At 50.9% G+C, this 13480-nt stretch overlaps 1 protein-coding gene across 3 annotated transcripts in view; it reads left to right on the top strand.

Annotated features, from left to right (window-relative positions):
* CELF5 (CUGBP Elav-like family member 5) overlaps positions 1-13480 on the top strand; it is a 545089-nt gene that overhangs the window by 454686 nt on the left and 76923 nt on the right. For all 3 annotated transcript variants that reach the window (XM_086946757.1, XM_086946756.1, XM_086946755.1), the window contains 2 exons: positions 859-924; positions 4345-4428. In XM_086946757.1, coding sequence (XP_086802883.1) covers positions 859-924; positions 4345-4428 — 150 coding nt within the window. The remainder of the gene's footprint in view (positions 1-858; positions 925-4344; positions 4429-13480) is intronic.

The raw sequence follows: 13480 nt of genomic DNA, 5'->3' as shown, positions 1-13480 counted from the left end.
CATGCACAGGGGGTGGCAGTTACTTCAGTTCTTTTTGAAGGCAATGTGAGACCTATGCAGACTGTCTGGACACCTCTGTCTATTCCACCGGGGAGGAGGGGAATACGCCTACGAGAGAACTGGAGTTACAGGTAAGAAACGGTTCCTTCTGGTATAGCCAACCCTTAGGAAGATTTAGGGGCAAGGTGTGGTTTTGTACGTTCAAGTATCATTATGCGCATTGAAGTACTGCATATTAAAATGACTAACCATCTTTACATGGGTTTGGTTGTTTTACAAGTAAACCGCAGAGGGGTGCAGATGGACGCTGAAAAGCACCCAAGCGAGCATGGAACGGGGGGGGGCCTTAGGAAAGCAAAAAGAAGTGGGGAGCCTTCATTTGGAATCTTTATAAAAGAGAGAACCAAACAGAGCGTCTAATAGTGCGATAGAGAGCTACATGGACTTACAGAAGGGGACCCACTTTATGCAAATCAGTCTTCACCCTGCTCCAAGGGTAACAAGTGCAGCCTGAAATGGTAGGTCAGGTCCTCTTTGGAAAGGCGACACAAGCAACTTCAGGCTTGGTCTGGCCCTGTTGGGCCTTTCCAGTATAGTTGAGTTCTGTGACACCGCACGTGTGGGGCTTTCACCTGTGGACAAACTCCTACCATTTAGGGTAACTCACTTAGGAGCAGAAAACCTCTTGAAAACATTGGAGATGCAGTAATATAAGTAAGAACTGGATCAGCACTGTTTCAGAGTTTTATTGTCTCAATTTGATATCGATAAGGATGTGGATACGCGAACTCGTAGCCGCTGTCAATACATTTTACAATTCCATTCTCTAACTCTTATTTCTCCTCTCCCTTCTTTCAGCTCAAAGTCCCTCATTAACAGCAGAGACGATACATCCAGCGTTTGCGGGCTTGCAGCAGTACGCAGGTACCATTAGCACTTTCATGCAGGGTTTTCCTACTGATGGGTGTAGAATTGTCTAGGCCCTAGTGGCTGCAGGGCATGTGCTATCACAAAGAGGCTGATTTCTAATTGAAATTAGGATGCAGTTATGGATAGACTGAGTGTTGAGCACCGAGCTGAGTCTAAAAGCAGTTAAATGCGACTCGGCCATTATGGAGCACACATGATCGACAGATTAAGCAACTAGGAATGTAATATCATCTTGAACAATGCTGAAACCTTGACCAAACTTGGAGGGCATGCCCCTGACACAGTGATAGAGAATGCAGTAGCTCCTAAAACACTACCCAAAGTGGAACCATTGACAGAGTGTCATTGGATATTCAATAGCATCTCCATCCGCTGGCAAAGATACTGGTTCAACAGGAAGGAAGAGCCATGAATAGGCATGTCTAATGTGTACCACTTGGATGTAATGTTTAAAAAACAATATATATTGTTTTTTCATGAAACGGCGTCTCTGTCACCTGACAGATACTGATACAGGATGGAGGATGAGCCATGAAGAGGTTGCCATGACATGCAATGGCCTCTCTGTCTCCTGACAGATACTGATCCAAGATGGAGGATGGGCCATGAAGAGGTTCTCATGGGACATGTAAAGGCGCCTCTGTCTCCGGACAGGTACTGATCCAATATTGAGGATGGGCCATGTAGAGGTCGCCATGACATGCAGAGGCAGCTCTGCCTCCTGGAAGATACTGATCCAAGATGGAGGATGGGCCATGAAGCAGTTGTCATAGGACATGCAGTGGCTGCTCCGTCACCTCATGGATACTGATCCAATATGGAGGATGAGCCATGAAGAGGTTGTCATGGGACAACCGTCGCTCGGCCTCCTGACAGATACTGATCCAAGATTGAGGATGAGCCATTAAAAGGTTGCCTTGACATGCAGTGGCCGCTCTGTCTCCTGACAGATACTGATCCAAGATGGAGGATGGGCCATGTAGAGGTTGCCATGACATGCAGTGGCTGCTCTGTCTCCTGGCAGATACTGCTCCAAGATGGAGGTTGGGTCATGAAGCGGTTGTCATAGCAAATGCAGTGGCCGCTCTGTCTCCTGACGGATTATGATCTAAGATGGAGGATGTGCAATGAGGAGGCTGCCATGACATGCAGTGCCCGCTCTGCTTCCTGACCGATACTGACCCAAGATGGAGGATGTGCCATGTAGATGTTGCCATGGGACATGCAATGGCCGCTCTGCCTCTTGACAGATACTTATCCAAGATGGAGGATGTGCAATGAAGAGGCTGCCATGACATGCAGTGTCCGCTCTGCCTCCTGACAGATACTGACCCATGATGGATGATGGGCCATGAAGAGGTTGTCATGAGACATGCAATGGCCTCTCCGTCGCCTGACGGATACTGATCCAAGATGGAGGATGAGCCATGAAGAGGTTGTCATGGGACATGCAATGGCCGCTCTGCCTCATGACAGATACTGATCCAAGATGGAGGGTGTGCAATGTAGATGTTGCCATGACATGCAGTGGCTCCTCTGTCTCCTGGCAGATACTGATCCAAGATGGAGGATGGGCCATGAAGCGGTTGTCATGGGACATGTAATGGCCACTCTGTCTCCTGACTGATACTGATCCAAAATGGAGGATGTGCAATGAAGAGGCTGCCATGACATGCAGTGGCCGCTCTGCCTCCTGACAGATACTGATCCAAGATGGAGGATGGGCCATGAAGAGGTTGCCATGACATGCAGTGGCTCCTCTGTCTCCTGACGGATACTGATCTAAGATGGAGGATGGCCCATGAAGAGTTTGACATGGGACATGCAATGGCCTCTCCGTCGCCTGACGGATACTGATCCAAGATGGAGGATGAGCCATGAAGAGGTTGTCATGGGACATGCAATGGCCTCTCAGGCACTTGACGGATACTGATCAAAGAAAGAGGATGAGCTATGAATAGGTTGTCAAGGGACATGCAATGGCCGCTCTGCCTCCTGACAGATACTGATCCAAGATGGAGGTTGAGCCATGAAGATGTTGCCATGACGTGCAATGGCCTCTCTGTCCCCTGACGGAAACTGATCCAAGGTGGAGGATGAGCCATGGAGAGGTTGTCATCGGACATGCAATGGCTGCTCTGTCTCCGGAAGGATACTGATCCAAGGTGGAGGATGAGCCATGAAGGGGTTTTCATGGGTCATGCAATGGCCTCTCTGACTACTGACGGATACCGATCCAAGATGGAGATGAGCCTTTGGAGGATCTTCATGGAATGTCCAAGAGCCTCATTATCCATTGAGAGACCTTCTGGTCCAAGAAGGAGAACAGGACATTGGGAGATTATCGTGGGACATGCAGCTGCCTCTCCATCTGCTGATGTGGAGATTGCTCCCATACGGACTAAACTATTGACGGTTGTAGCCAGTTTTGTGAATTGATGAAAGCACTGTGAAAAACCTCAAAAGTCATGGGTCAAATGGGTTTCCCACATACAAGTACCTCATGCAATTTGTAATCGTTCTGAAACATTTCCTTAAAGGCCCTGAATATTTCACCCGCTTTTCTAATGTAACAGCCAGGTGGCTACCATAAGAATGACAGATGCTCTAAAGAGTTGGACTTTCAGAACTGTGAAATACACCTTTCTTCTCAGAGTACAGTCAGCACGTGAGAGGGACAGTGGATAGTGTGACTGTAGCTGGGTCTACTTGCTGACTGAGATTCCTACAAAGATACTGCTGGAACACAAGCTGCATGTTAAAAAAGATAAGGGGGCTTATTTACAAAGACTTAACGCCACCAGAACATCACATTTTGCGACGTTTGGTGGCGTTAAGTCCTTCGCCTTATTTACAAGGTGGCATTGAGCCACTTAATGTGGATTAACACTGCTGTGTAAATAATACTCCTATGCACTAAGCGTGATCGCAGCATGCAATGGGTGTTACAGTAGGTATTCCACTGCACACCCCATTGCTTTTTGACACTGCCCCAGATTTACAAGACTGGAGCAACGCCAAAAATAAGACTAGAAAATTCCTACTTTAAACAGCCAATACGAGGATAAATGTTTTATTTCTCCTCATATACTGTTCTTTCCATGTGTGCTGCACTCTTCTGCACACATGGATAGAGCAAATCGCCTGTTAAGGTTGTTTATGTGCAGGAAGATGTACCTTCCTGCACATAAACACTCGCCCCTGCAGCACATGCACCCTTGCAACAAGGCACTTGGGGAAATGCAGGGGTGGCCCATATTTTTGGTAAATACGGCGCATCCCTGCATTTTAAAACTGTCGGAGCGAGGCATACCAATTTTGGAGTAACACCGCACTCCTCCAGTTTATTGTAAAAATGTCCCAAGGTGCGAGAGCTCTTCCAATGATGTTTGTTTCTTCTCCATTCTTGCACAGCCATTTATCCGACCGCTGCCCTGACGCCGGTGGCCCAGGCCGTCCCACAAGGCCCCCCCGTCCTTCAGCATCAGCAGAGAGAAGGTGAGTCTCACACAAGTCACCTCCCATTCCAAACTCCGAATGCATTGATACACACATTTATTTGGAATGAAAAGACCCTCTAGTTCCTAGCAGGAAACCTGGCTAATAGACCAAGTGTGGTGACTTATTGTGGACAGATATTTGGATCTTTTTAGGGGTCCACGTGATTACACTCAGACGTGTCAAGCCTTGGTGTTGAAGATTATCCAATCCAACAGTTGATGGACACTCTGTGTTAAAGAGTTTCAAACGCCTTTCAAAGGCTTTCCTTTCTTTTTCTGCTGGTTACTTTGTATCCTTTTTCTTAAGCGAAATTCAGAATTTCTATAGTGAGGCACTTCAGTCTCAGCTACCTGCATGCTTGCTACTTCTGATAGATACATCTGACAGTAGATTCCTCACCTTGTGAATATCCCCCTTGCGTCAGCAACGTTTGGAAAATTCTTTGTAGCACGCCGGCGTGGACGACGTCATAGGAGCACGGCATCGCGCGCGACTCCGTTTGACACCACCGACCCTGTAATAGGCCTACGTCGGCGTGATGACATCAGTTCCCTTTTTTCCGCGTCGTCGACGCTAGCGGTTTCTGGGATCTTCTGTGATTCAGATAGTGACTTTGTTACCATTTGTCTGTTACTGTGTTTCTGTTCTTCGTCGAAGATGTCGTCGAAGAAGAGGGGGTTTAAGCAGTGCGGCTCGTGTGCCCGGATGATGTCTATGACAGATCCTCATGACGATTGTTTGTGGTGTCTGGGTTCAGACCATGATGTCAAAGGCTGTCGATCCTGCTTTAAGATGAACCCTAAGGCTCTGCGAGAACGAGAGGCAAAACTTCTGTTGGCAAAGGTGAAAGGTAAAGAAGCCAAGAGATCTTCGAGGTCAAGGTCTAGGCGCTCGAGATCGAAGCAGAAGTCAAGATCGAAGTCACGATCGAGTTTGAGATCGAGGTCGAGGGCCAGGTCGGAGTCGGGATCGAGGTCGGCTTCGGGACATGCTTCGGGTTCCTCGAAGAAAAAACACAAGAGGAAGAAGCATAGTTCAAGGCAGCATTCTAGGTCATCGGACTCGAAGAGGAAGTCTTCATCTCGAAGACATAAAAAGGATTTTGTGTCTCCTCCTGTTTGTGAGCTTGAAGGTGGTGCGTCGCCTGTACGATCTTGAGAGAATTCTCCGGATCCGGAGCTGGTACCGAATCCGGATTCGTGTCAGTCTTCGGAGCATGAAGAAGTCGTGGAGATTCCTCGGGCACCGACTCCGGTGGATAACCCAGAGGGTCAAGAGGAGCCGAATCCGGAACAGCCTCCTTCGGAGCAGCCATTGGGTTCGTACGCTCCCTTTCCTGGCCCCGGTCAGGACCCTTCGCATTTCCTTAATGCCATGTTTGGCGTATATGCGAGGGCAATGTACCCCCCTGGAGCACCTGCTTGTCCCATGGGTCCATTATCGTTTAACTTGGGTGTCCCTCAAGCTTATGCTCCGGCGCCTTTTCTGCCGTCTATGCCGACGCCATATCCACCTTGGCTCGGTACGGCGCAGCCGAGGTCATCGAATCCGCACACGGCTTCACCGGCTCCGGAGCGACCTCGTGATTTGGATTGGGGTTCGACGCCGGTTCCCACTTCCCAACCGCCAACAGTTCCGGTACCTCGTTCGACTCCATCGGAGTCATTACCGGATCCGACGACTTCGGTTCGTATGGAGTGGTTGAGGCATAGAGCCCAGAGTCTCCTGGAGGAGAAGAAATATGAGGACCCTGATGTGGAGGAAGGAGAACTTCAGGAGCAGGAGGATTTTTTTGTGGATCTCCATTGTGCAAGTGAACTACAACTTTCTCCAGAATGGGGGTTGCCTGCAGTTTCGGATGCACCCTCTAAGGATGTTTCGCCATACCATGTGGTAATTAAAAAGGCTGCTGATCTGCAAAATTTGACTTTACCTACAGTGGAGTTCAAATCTAATATCCTCACGGAGGTTTTACATTCTCCTTCTTCAGTTGTTGAGCCGACTCTGCCATTCACTGAGGCTCTAACTGAACCAATTTTGGAAGTCTGGAAAAAACAGTATCTGCTCCTGCGGTGTCCAGATCAGTGGTGAGGCGATATAGGGTGGCACCTGGTGACCCGGATTTCTTGACTTCCCATCCTTCGCCGGAGAGTCTGGTGGTGCAAGCCGCTTGTTCGAACAGGTCAGCAGGCTCTTTTCCCCAGGTACCTGGAGATAAAGACTCAAAGAAATTGGATCAAACTGCTAAAAAGGTTTTGTCATCAGGTAGCATGGCTCTGAAGTCTACGAATGCTACTTGCCTGCTGGGCAGATACGTGCATGCCTTAATGGATTCGGTTAAGCAATTGTCATCTAAGCTTCCGGAGGAAGATCGAAAGAACTTTAATGAGGTTGTCTCTGACTTTCAGACAGCAGCCCGCCAGGTTATTCCGAGTGGCATGGACACGGCGGACTCTGTGGCTTGGATAATGGGTTCTTCAGTGGCCACCAGAAGAGCCGCTTGGCTAAAATCCTCTGAGTTTTCGGCAGATGTTCAGGCTACTCTTATGGATTTGCCTTTTGACGGCACTGGCCTCTTTGGAAAGAAAGCGGATGCGGCATTGGAGAGGTTCAAAGATAGCCGGGTGACGGCTAGATCTTTGGGCCTGCAAACTAGAGGCTCTACCACCAGGAAGTACAGGGGCTATGGGAGGTCCACTTTCCGTCCCTATAAACACGGCTAACAACAGCAACAACAACAGAACCCTTTGTATAAGTCATACAGAGGTAGACAAAGGGGTCGTACCCATGGACGTCAGGCCTCCTCCTCCTAACTTCCTCCTCTAATACCCACCCCCCACCTACAACAGCAAAGCAGCCCTAGATCTACCATTCCGGATCATGCGGTTACATCAGATCTTTGGGTTCTCAATCTCTTAGAAAATGGGTATGCACTTCCTTTTCAGGAGTTCCCTCCCAATTACCCTCCTTGCCAAGGTTATTGTTCGGAGGACCACCTGCTTCTCCTTCAGGAAGAAGTCCTGGCACTGTTCAGAAAGGGTGCGATAGAGGTGGTTCCGGAGCAGGAGAGGGGTCAGGGGTGCTTCTCCCGGTATTTCCTGATCCCCAAAAAGGATGGCAGACTTCGACCAATCCTGGATCTCAGGATCTTGAACTTGTATCTGAAACAGGAAAAGTTCAAGATACTCACTCTTGCGCAGTTTCTTCAAGCGCTGTTGGAAGAAGACTGGATGGCGTCGATCGACTTGCAGGATGCTTATTTCCACATCCCCATCCTGAAGTCGCACAGGGAAGTATCTCCGTTTTACGGTGGGGTCGCAACACTACCAGCTTGCGGTCGTTCCGTTTGGACTTACTACTGCGCCTCAAGTTTTCACCAAGGTGATGGCAGTGGTGGCAGCACATCTCAGGAGGTCGGGAATACCTGTATTCCCGTATCTGGACGGCTGGCTGATCAAAGCGGAGTCGCCAGAGAAGGTGCTCCATCATCTGCAAGAGACAACTCAGTTGTTGCACAGGTTCGGTTTTTCGATAAATGTACCCAAGTCTCACCTGGTGCCCTCCCAGCGCAACCTGTTCATAGGTGCGTTACTGGACACTACTGTATGCCGTGAATTCCCTCCTCCTCAAAGGATTCGCGACATACAGAAATGATTCCTTTATTTTACAATGGAGCGGTTGTTCCAGTCCTGAAGGTCCTTCGTCTGCTCGGTCTGATGGCTTCTTGCATTCTGTTGGTCAACCGTGCACGCTGGCACATGAGGGTACGCCAGTGGTGCCTCCACAGGCAGTGGTATCAGCACAACGGAGATCTCAGGGAGTCAGTGAGGATCTCCAGAGAAACTGCAGCGGATCTGTCTTGGTGGAGCGTGGAAGACAATCTGTCACAAGGAAAGTCTTTTCAACTACCTCCATCGGTGGCCACAGTGATAACGGATGCATCCACTCTAGGGTGGGGTGCTCATCTGGGGGATCTGGATGTCAAAGGTCTTTGGTCTCCAGAGAAAAGGTTGCTTCACATCAACCTTCTAGAGTTGCAGGAGATACGTCTGCGCTCAAGGCCTTCCTCCCTTCCCTTCGCGGTCAGTCGGTTCAAGTCCTGATGGACAACACGACCGCGATGTGGTATGTCAACAAGCAGGGAGGAGTAGGGTCACAGTGTCTCTGCAGTGAGGCTCTGCGTCTCTGGTCCTGACCACCAGATTTGTCTGATGGCTAATCATCTGGCCGGAGTTCTGAACGTACGTGCAGACATTCTCAGTCGGCAGTTCTCTGCTGACCACGAGTGGAGGCTCCATCCGGAGGTTGTACACGACATCTTTCAGATGTGGGGGACTCCTCGGGTGGACCTGTTCGCCACTCGCGAGAATGCTCACTGCCTGTCGTCATTCTGCAGTCTCCAGTATCCGATGCAAGGAGCTTTGGGGGACGCGTTTCAGTTGAGTTGGGGAAGTCAACTCCTTTACGCATTTCCTCCCATACCCTTGATTCCTCGGGTTCTGAGGAAGATTCGCCAGGACCGGGCCCAAGTCATATTGGTCGCCCCGGATTGGCCAAGAAGGGTGTGGTACACGGACCTACTCCACCTCTCCTCTCACCCGCCTCTCTGTCTCCCTTTCAGGGCAGATCTCCTCTCTCAGATGGAGGGGTAGGTTCTACACCCCCACCTCCAGACATTACACCTGCATGCCTGGAGATTGAACGGGGCAACCTGAATTCCTCTTCTCTCCCTCACAATGTGGTGGATGTCATTCTTTCGGCCAGGCGTGACTCCACCAAGTCCATCTATTCGTATAGGTGGTCTAAATTTGTTGTTTGGTGTAGGGAGAAGGCTATTGACCCTTTGAGGGCTCATTTGTCCGATATTTTGCAGTTTGCTCTTTCTTTGGTGCAGCAAGGATTTGCTGTTGCCACAGTCAAAGGTTACCTTTCGGTGTTGTCGGCATTTCTCTGTTTGCCGGATCAGCTGTCTCTTTTTAGATCTCCAGTGGTTTTGAGGTTTCTGAAGGGCCTCACTAATAGGTTCCCTCCTTCTCCATTTATCGTGCTTCAATGGGACTTAAATCTTGTCTTAACATTCTTGATGGGTTCTCACTTCGAACCCTTACACAAGTGTCCTGTGAGGCTTTTGTCTTTTAAGACGGTCTTCCTAGTTGCGATCACCTCGGCAAGGAGGGTGAGTGAGCTTCAAGCTCTTAGTTCTAAGCCCCCATTCCTGACCATTCATGCTGATCAAATGGTTCTTAGGACCAGGGCTGCTTTTCTGCCTAAGGTGGTAACTCCCTTCCATCTAGGACAGTCCATTACCCTTCCCACCTTCTATCCTCCCCCTCACCCTTCCACGGAGGAAGAGAGACTGCACCGTCTGGACCCTAAGAGGGCGGTGTCCTTTTATCTTGATAGAACAAGAGACTTTCGACTGGATGACCAGCTGTTTGTTGGTTTTGCTGGCTGCCGGAAGGGTAGAGCGGTGCACAAGCGCACACTTTCCAGGTGGATAATTCTGTGCATCAAGATCTGCTACTCTCTGGCGGGTAAGGACCCTCCTGAGGGTATAAGAGCTCATTCTACCAGGGCACGGTCTGCTACTTCTGCATTGTCTAGAGGTGTACCTGTTGAGGACATTTGCAGAGCCACGACTTGGGCCTCCCTCCACACTTTCGCGAAGCATTACTGCTTGGATACCGAAGTGAGGAGGGACGGCCACTTTGCGCGCTCTGTCCTCCAAGATTTCTTGGTATAGCAGGGTGAACACCCTCCTCCGGGAGTAGGGACTGCTGTGGGACTCTATTCACAAGGTGAGGAACCACTGGCAGATGTATCTATCAGAAGAACAAGTTTATGGCAACAAAGGACAGGGTTTTAGGTGTGAGGGAAATACTGGGCGCACTGCTTGGGTTGACGCACAGGAGAATGCAGTGAGGCAGAAGGTGCATGCAGGTGAGGGGCAAGTCCCTGAAACCCCTCCAAGTGTGCCTGGAGGTCACACTATATACAATAGAAACAAAAGCTGTTGCACACTAAAAATAAAGTTTAAAGCAATACAGATGTCGCAATGGACATAAAGTTCATATGTTATAGGCGAAGGATTGGATCATCAGTGTTTCAGATTTTCTTTTATTGATCCCAGAGAGCCAGCCGACACGTGTTTCGTCGCAAGAAAAACACACTTTTCCGCGACTCCTCAGGGCTGTAGGTTAGAGAATTATACCTACAGGTCGCGGTGCCGGTGATAATTCCGACCCGGCTCCGCTCAGGACCGGGTTGACAGTATCTGTAGGGTAATGATTCGTTGTTTCAATTGAGGTATTCTCACATTAGTAGTGGAGATTCTCTACTCAGTAGTAATGCTGAGTTTTAAGAAGCCTCAGGGTTTAGGAGACTGTTTAAAATCCTCATATTTTAGGATGAAGGTAGTGTAGCGATTTTCGTAATAGAAAAGAAGAATTCCCGTAATGCAGGGAGTTGTTCGGCGGTGGTGCCGTTCAGGTTTGCGTTCTGGTTCCGGGTGCGGTCACCCGGAACCAGAACGCAAACCTGAACGGAGTAGAGTAGAGAATCTCGGTAATATGCCCCAAGGTTTCCCAACTGCACCTACTGTGGCACAGTCCAGTGGCATCCAGTGGTCGCAGTCCTGTAGATTTAAGCTTCGGTGAAGATTGTATTTCCTATTAACTTAATAAGACGTCTCCTGCTTGCTGAGACCACTTCAGATGAGCAGTCTCCAGACCAGGTCTTCCGGCGCCATCATCTCTGCAGCCTACAGCCTTTAGGAATGGCCCTTACAGAGGGTCCCACTCAACTCTAAGGAGGGACATATCCTCACCTGTGTATCAGCTGTACAGCAGAGGCTAGGGTGCTGGTTCAGTTTCTGCATGCAAGAGGGCTAGGTGGTCTGCCGAGGTGCCACCAGCCCTACTCACCGTCCTTTCCCAGGCATCTCCATGGCCTGCTCTCTTGGGGTCAACACATATCTTCTGTTTTGCCAGGGGTCATGTTCTGGGAGCATCAAATTAAAACCCAGGTCATGTTATGTTAATAAGCTATCTGAAAGAAACAGGTTAGTATTAGATTCCTTACCTCAGAATATCCGGCAGAAGTTTCATTGTCGGTGCTGCTAAAGCATGGAACAATCTGCCATCCCAGGAGTCATAGGGAGCGCCTCTTCTTTAGGAGGGGGCTCAAAACGTAACTGTTTTCCCAATAATTTTTTTTTCTGGTAACCAGTTAGGCATCAGCTAGGGCCAGGACACCTTTGGGTAGAAGTGCGCTTTAAAGAACAAGTTACTTACCTTCAGTAACAATATATCTGTAAGAAACAGTAGTTAGAATTAGATTCCTTACCTTAGAATATCCCCAGGCGTCAGACTGGATCCGGAAATTTTTACGTAGCAGTACCCTTGCGCGTCGGTAGGCATCGTCTGCGGCTCCGCGTCCGTCGTCGGCGTCGTGGGCGCCGTAATGACGTCATCCGACTACTTAGACGCCACCTCCGCCTGCTGGCGTCAGTTCTTCTTTTTTCCGCGCCAGAAGCGCAGATCCGGAAAAAGTGGTACCTTAGTCACTTTTTGACTAAACTTTTTTGAGATGTTTTTTGATCATTCTTCGAGTCTTCGACTCCGATCGGTGCCGGTAGGGATGCCAGGTTTTAAACCTTGTGAGGACTTCGACCGGCTGATGTCGGTCACCGACCCTCACCGACAGTGCCTCCACTGTCTCGGCGTCGATCATGACGACAAGACCTGCTCCGACTGTCGGGCTTAACATCGAAAGCTAGGCAGGAGTGGTCCTGCAAGCGGCTCGAGCTCCGGCAGTCGGCCCCGCGCCGTGAGAGGTCCCGGTCCGGACGGAGGTCGAGGGACCGGTCGCGGGGGCGGAGCCATCATAGCTCCGGGAGTCAACATCACTCCTCAGGTTCGTAGTCGTCAGGTAAGCACAAGAAGTCAAAGAGACGTCATCGCTCTTCCTATCCCCCCCAACGCTTGCATAATGCGGCCGGGGGTTCGGGTGACACCGCCCTCGCGGCTCCGTCGGAGTCGCGGGTGTTGCGACCTGCCCCATACCCTCCGGTCCCTGGGCAGCAAGCGTCGCCGGAGGAGATCGAGCGCATCCTCATGGCCATGAGGTCCCTCACTCCTCCGGCGGGCTCCGCGGCGCCTTCGGGCCCAGCGGACCCGTCTGGGGGCCCTAGCGGGTCGGGTGCTTCGGCCCAGATGCCGGCGGGTGCTTCGGCCCGACGCCGCCGGTGCCTTCGGTCCCGGACCCTTCGGGCCCCACTGGATCCGCTTCTGGATCCGGATCGTCGCCGGCCGACCTGACGACCTCACCGGCGCCGGTCCCACAGGTGTCACCTCCGGCGCAGTCCTCGGGTGGCGCCGTCCCCGATACCTCCCTCGACCCGGTTCCGGCGTCGGAGCGGCGGCGCTTTGGGAGTTTTACTTCAATGAACCGGCCCCATCATTTAACAACCCTGATTATCAGGGGATGGGTGATGAGGAGTATTGGGGGGGGTCTGAGGACCCTCTGACACACGAGTGTCGGTCCCAGGAGGACTGGACAGGTGGACTTGGGGATGCCAGTGGTCTGGACACTTTGCCAGACACTGGCTTTGTCTCACCTCCTACCGTGGCTTCGGAGGAGGGGGCCACCTTCAGTGTGGTGTTGACGAGGGCGGCCAAGGCCTTGGGCCTTGAGCTCCCCGTCGCGGCCGTGAGGACTAACCTCCTCACTGAGGTCCTTAAACCGAAGTCAAGCTCGGCTGAGCCTCTGCTGCCGTTTAATGAGGCCTTGACTGACGTTCTTTTGGGCACTTGGTCCAGGCCCGCTACAGGCCAGCCTGTAGATAGGAACGTGGCCAGACGCCTCTGCCCGGCCCCAGGTGACCCATGTTTCCTGTTCACCCACGCCACCCCCGAGAGCCTGGTCATCCAGGCCTCAAACTCCCAGACCGCATTCCCGTCAGCGCCGCCTGATCAGGAATCCAAGAGGTATGAGAATTACGGAAAGAAAATATTCTCCTCCCTTAGTCTGGGACTGCGGTCTTCCAACA

The sequence above is a fragment of the Lissotriton vulgaris genome, chromosome 12 (assembly GCF_964263255.1).
Source record: "Lissotriton vulgaris chromosome 12, aLisVul1.2, whole genome shotgun sequence".
Classification (NCBI taxonomy): Eukaryota; Metazoa; Chordata; class Amphibia; order Caudata; family Salamandridae; genus Lissotriton; species Lissotriton vulgaris.
Note: the sequence above shows the minus strand (reverse complement) of the source record. Positions and strands in the feature narration are given on the sequence as shown.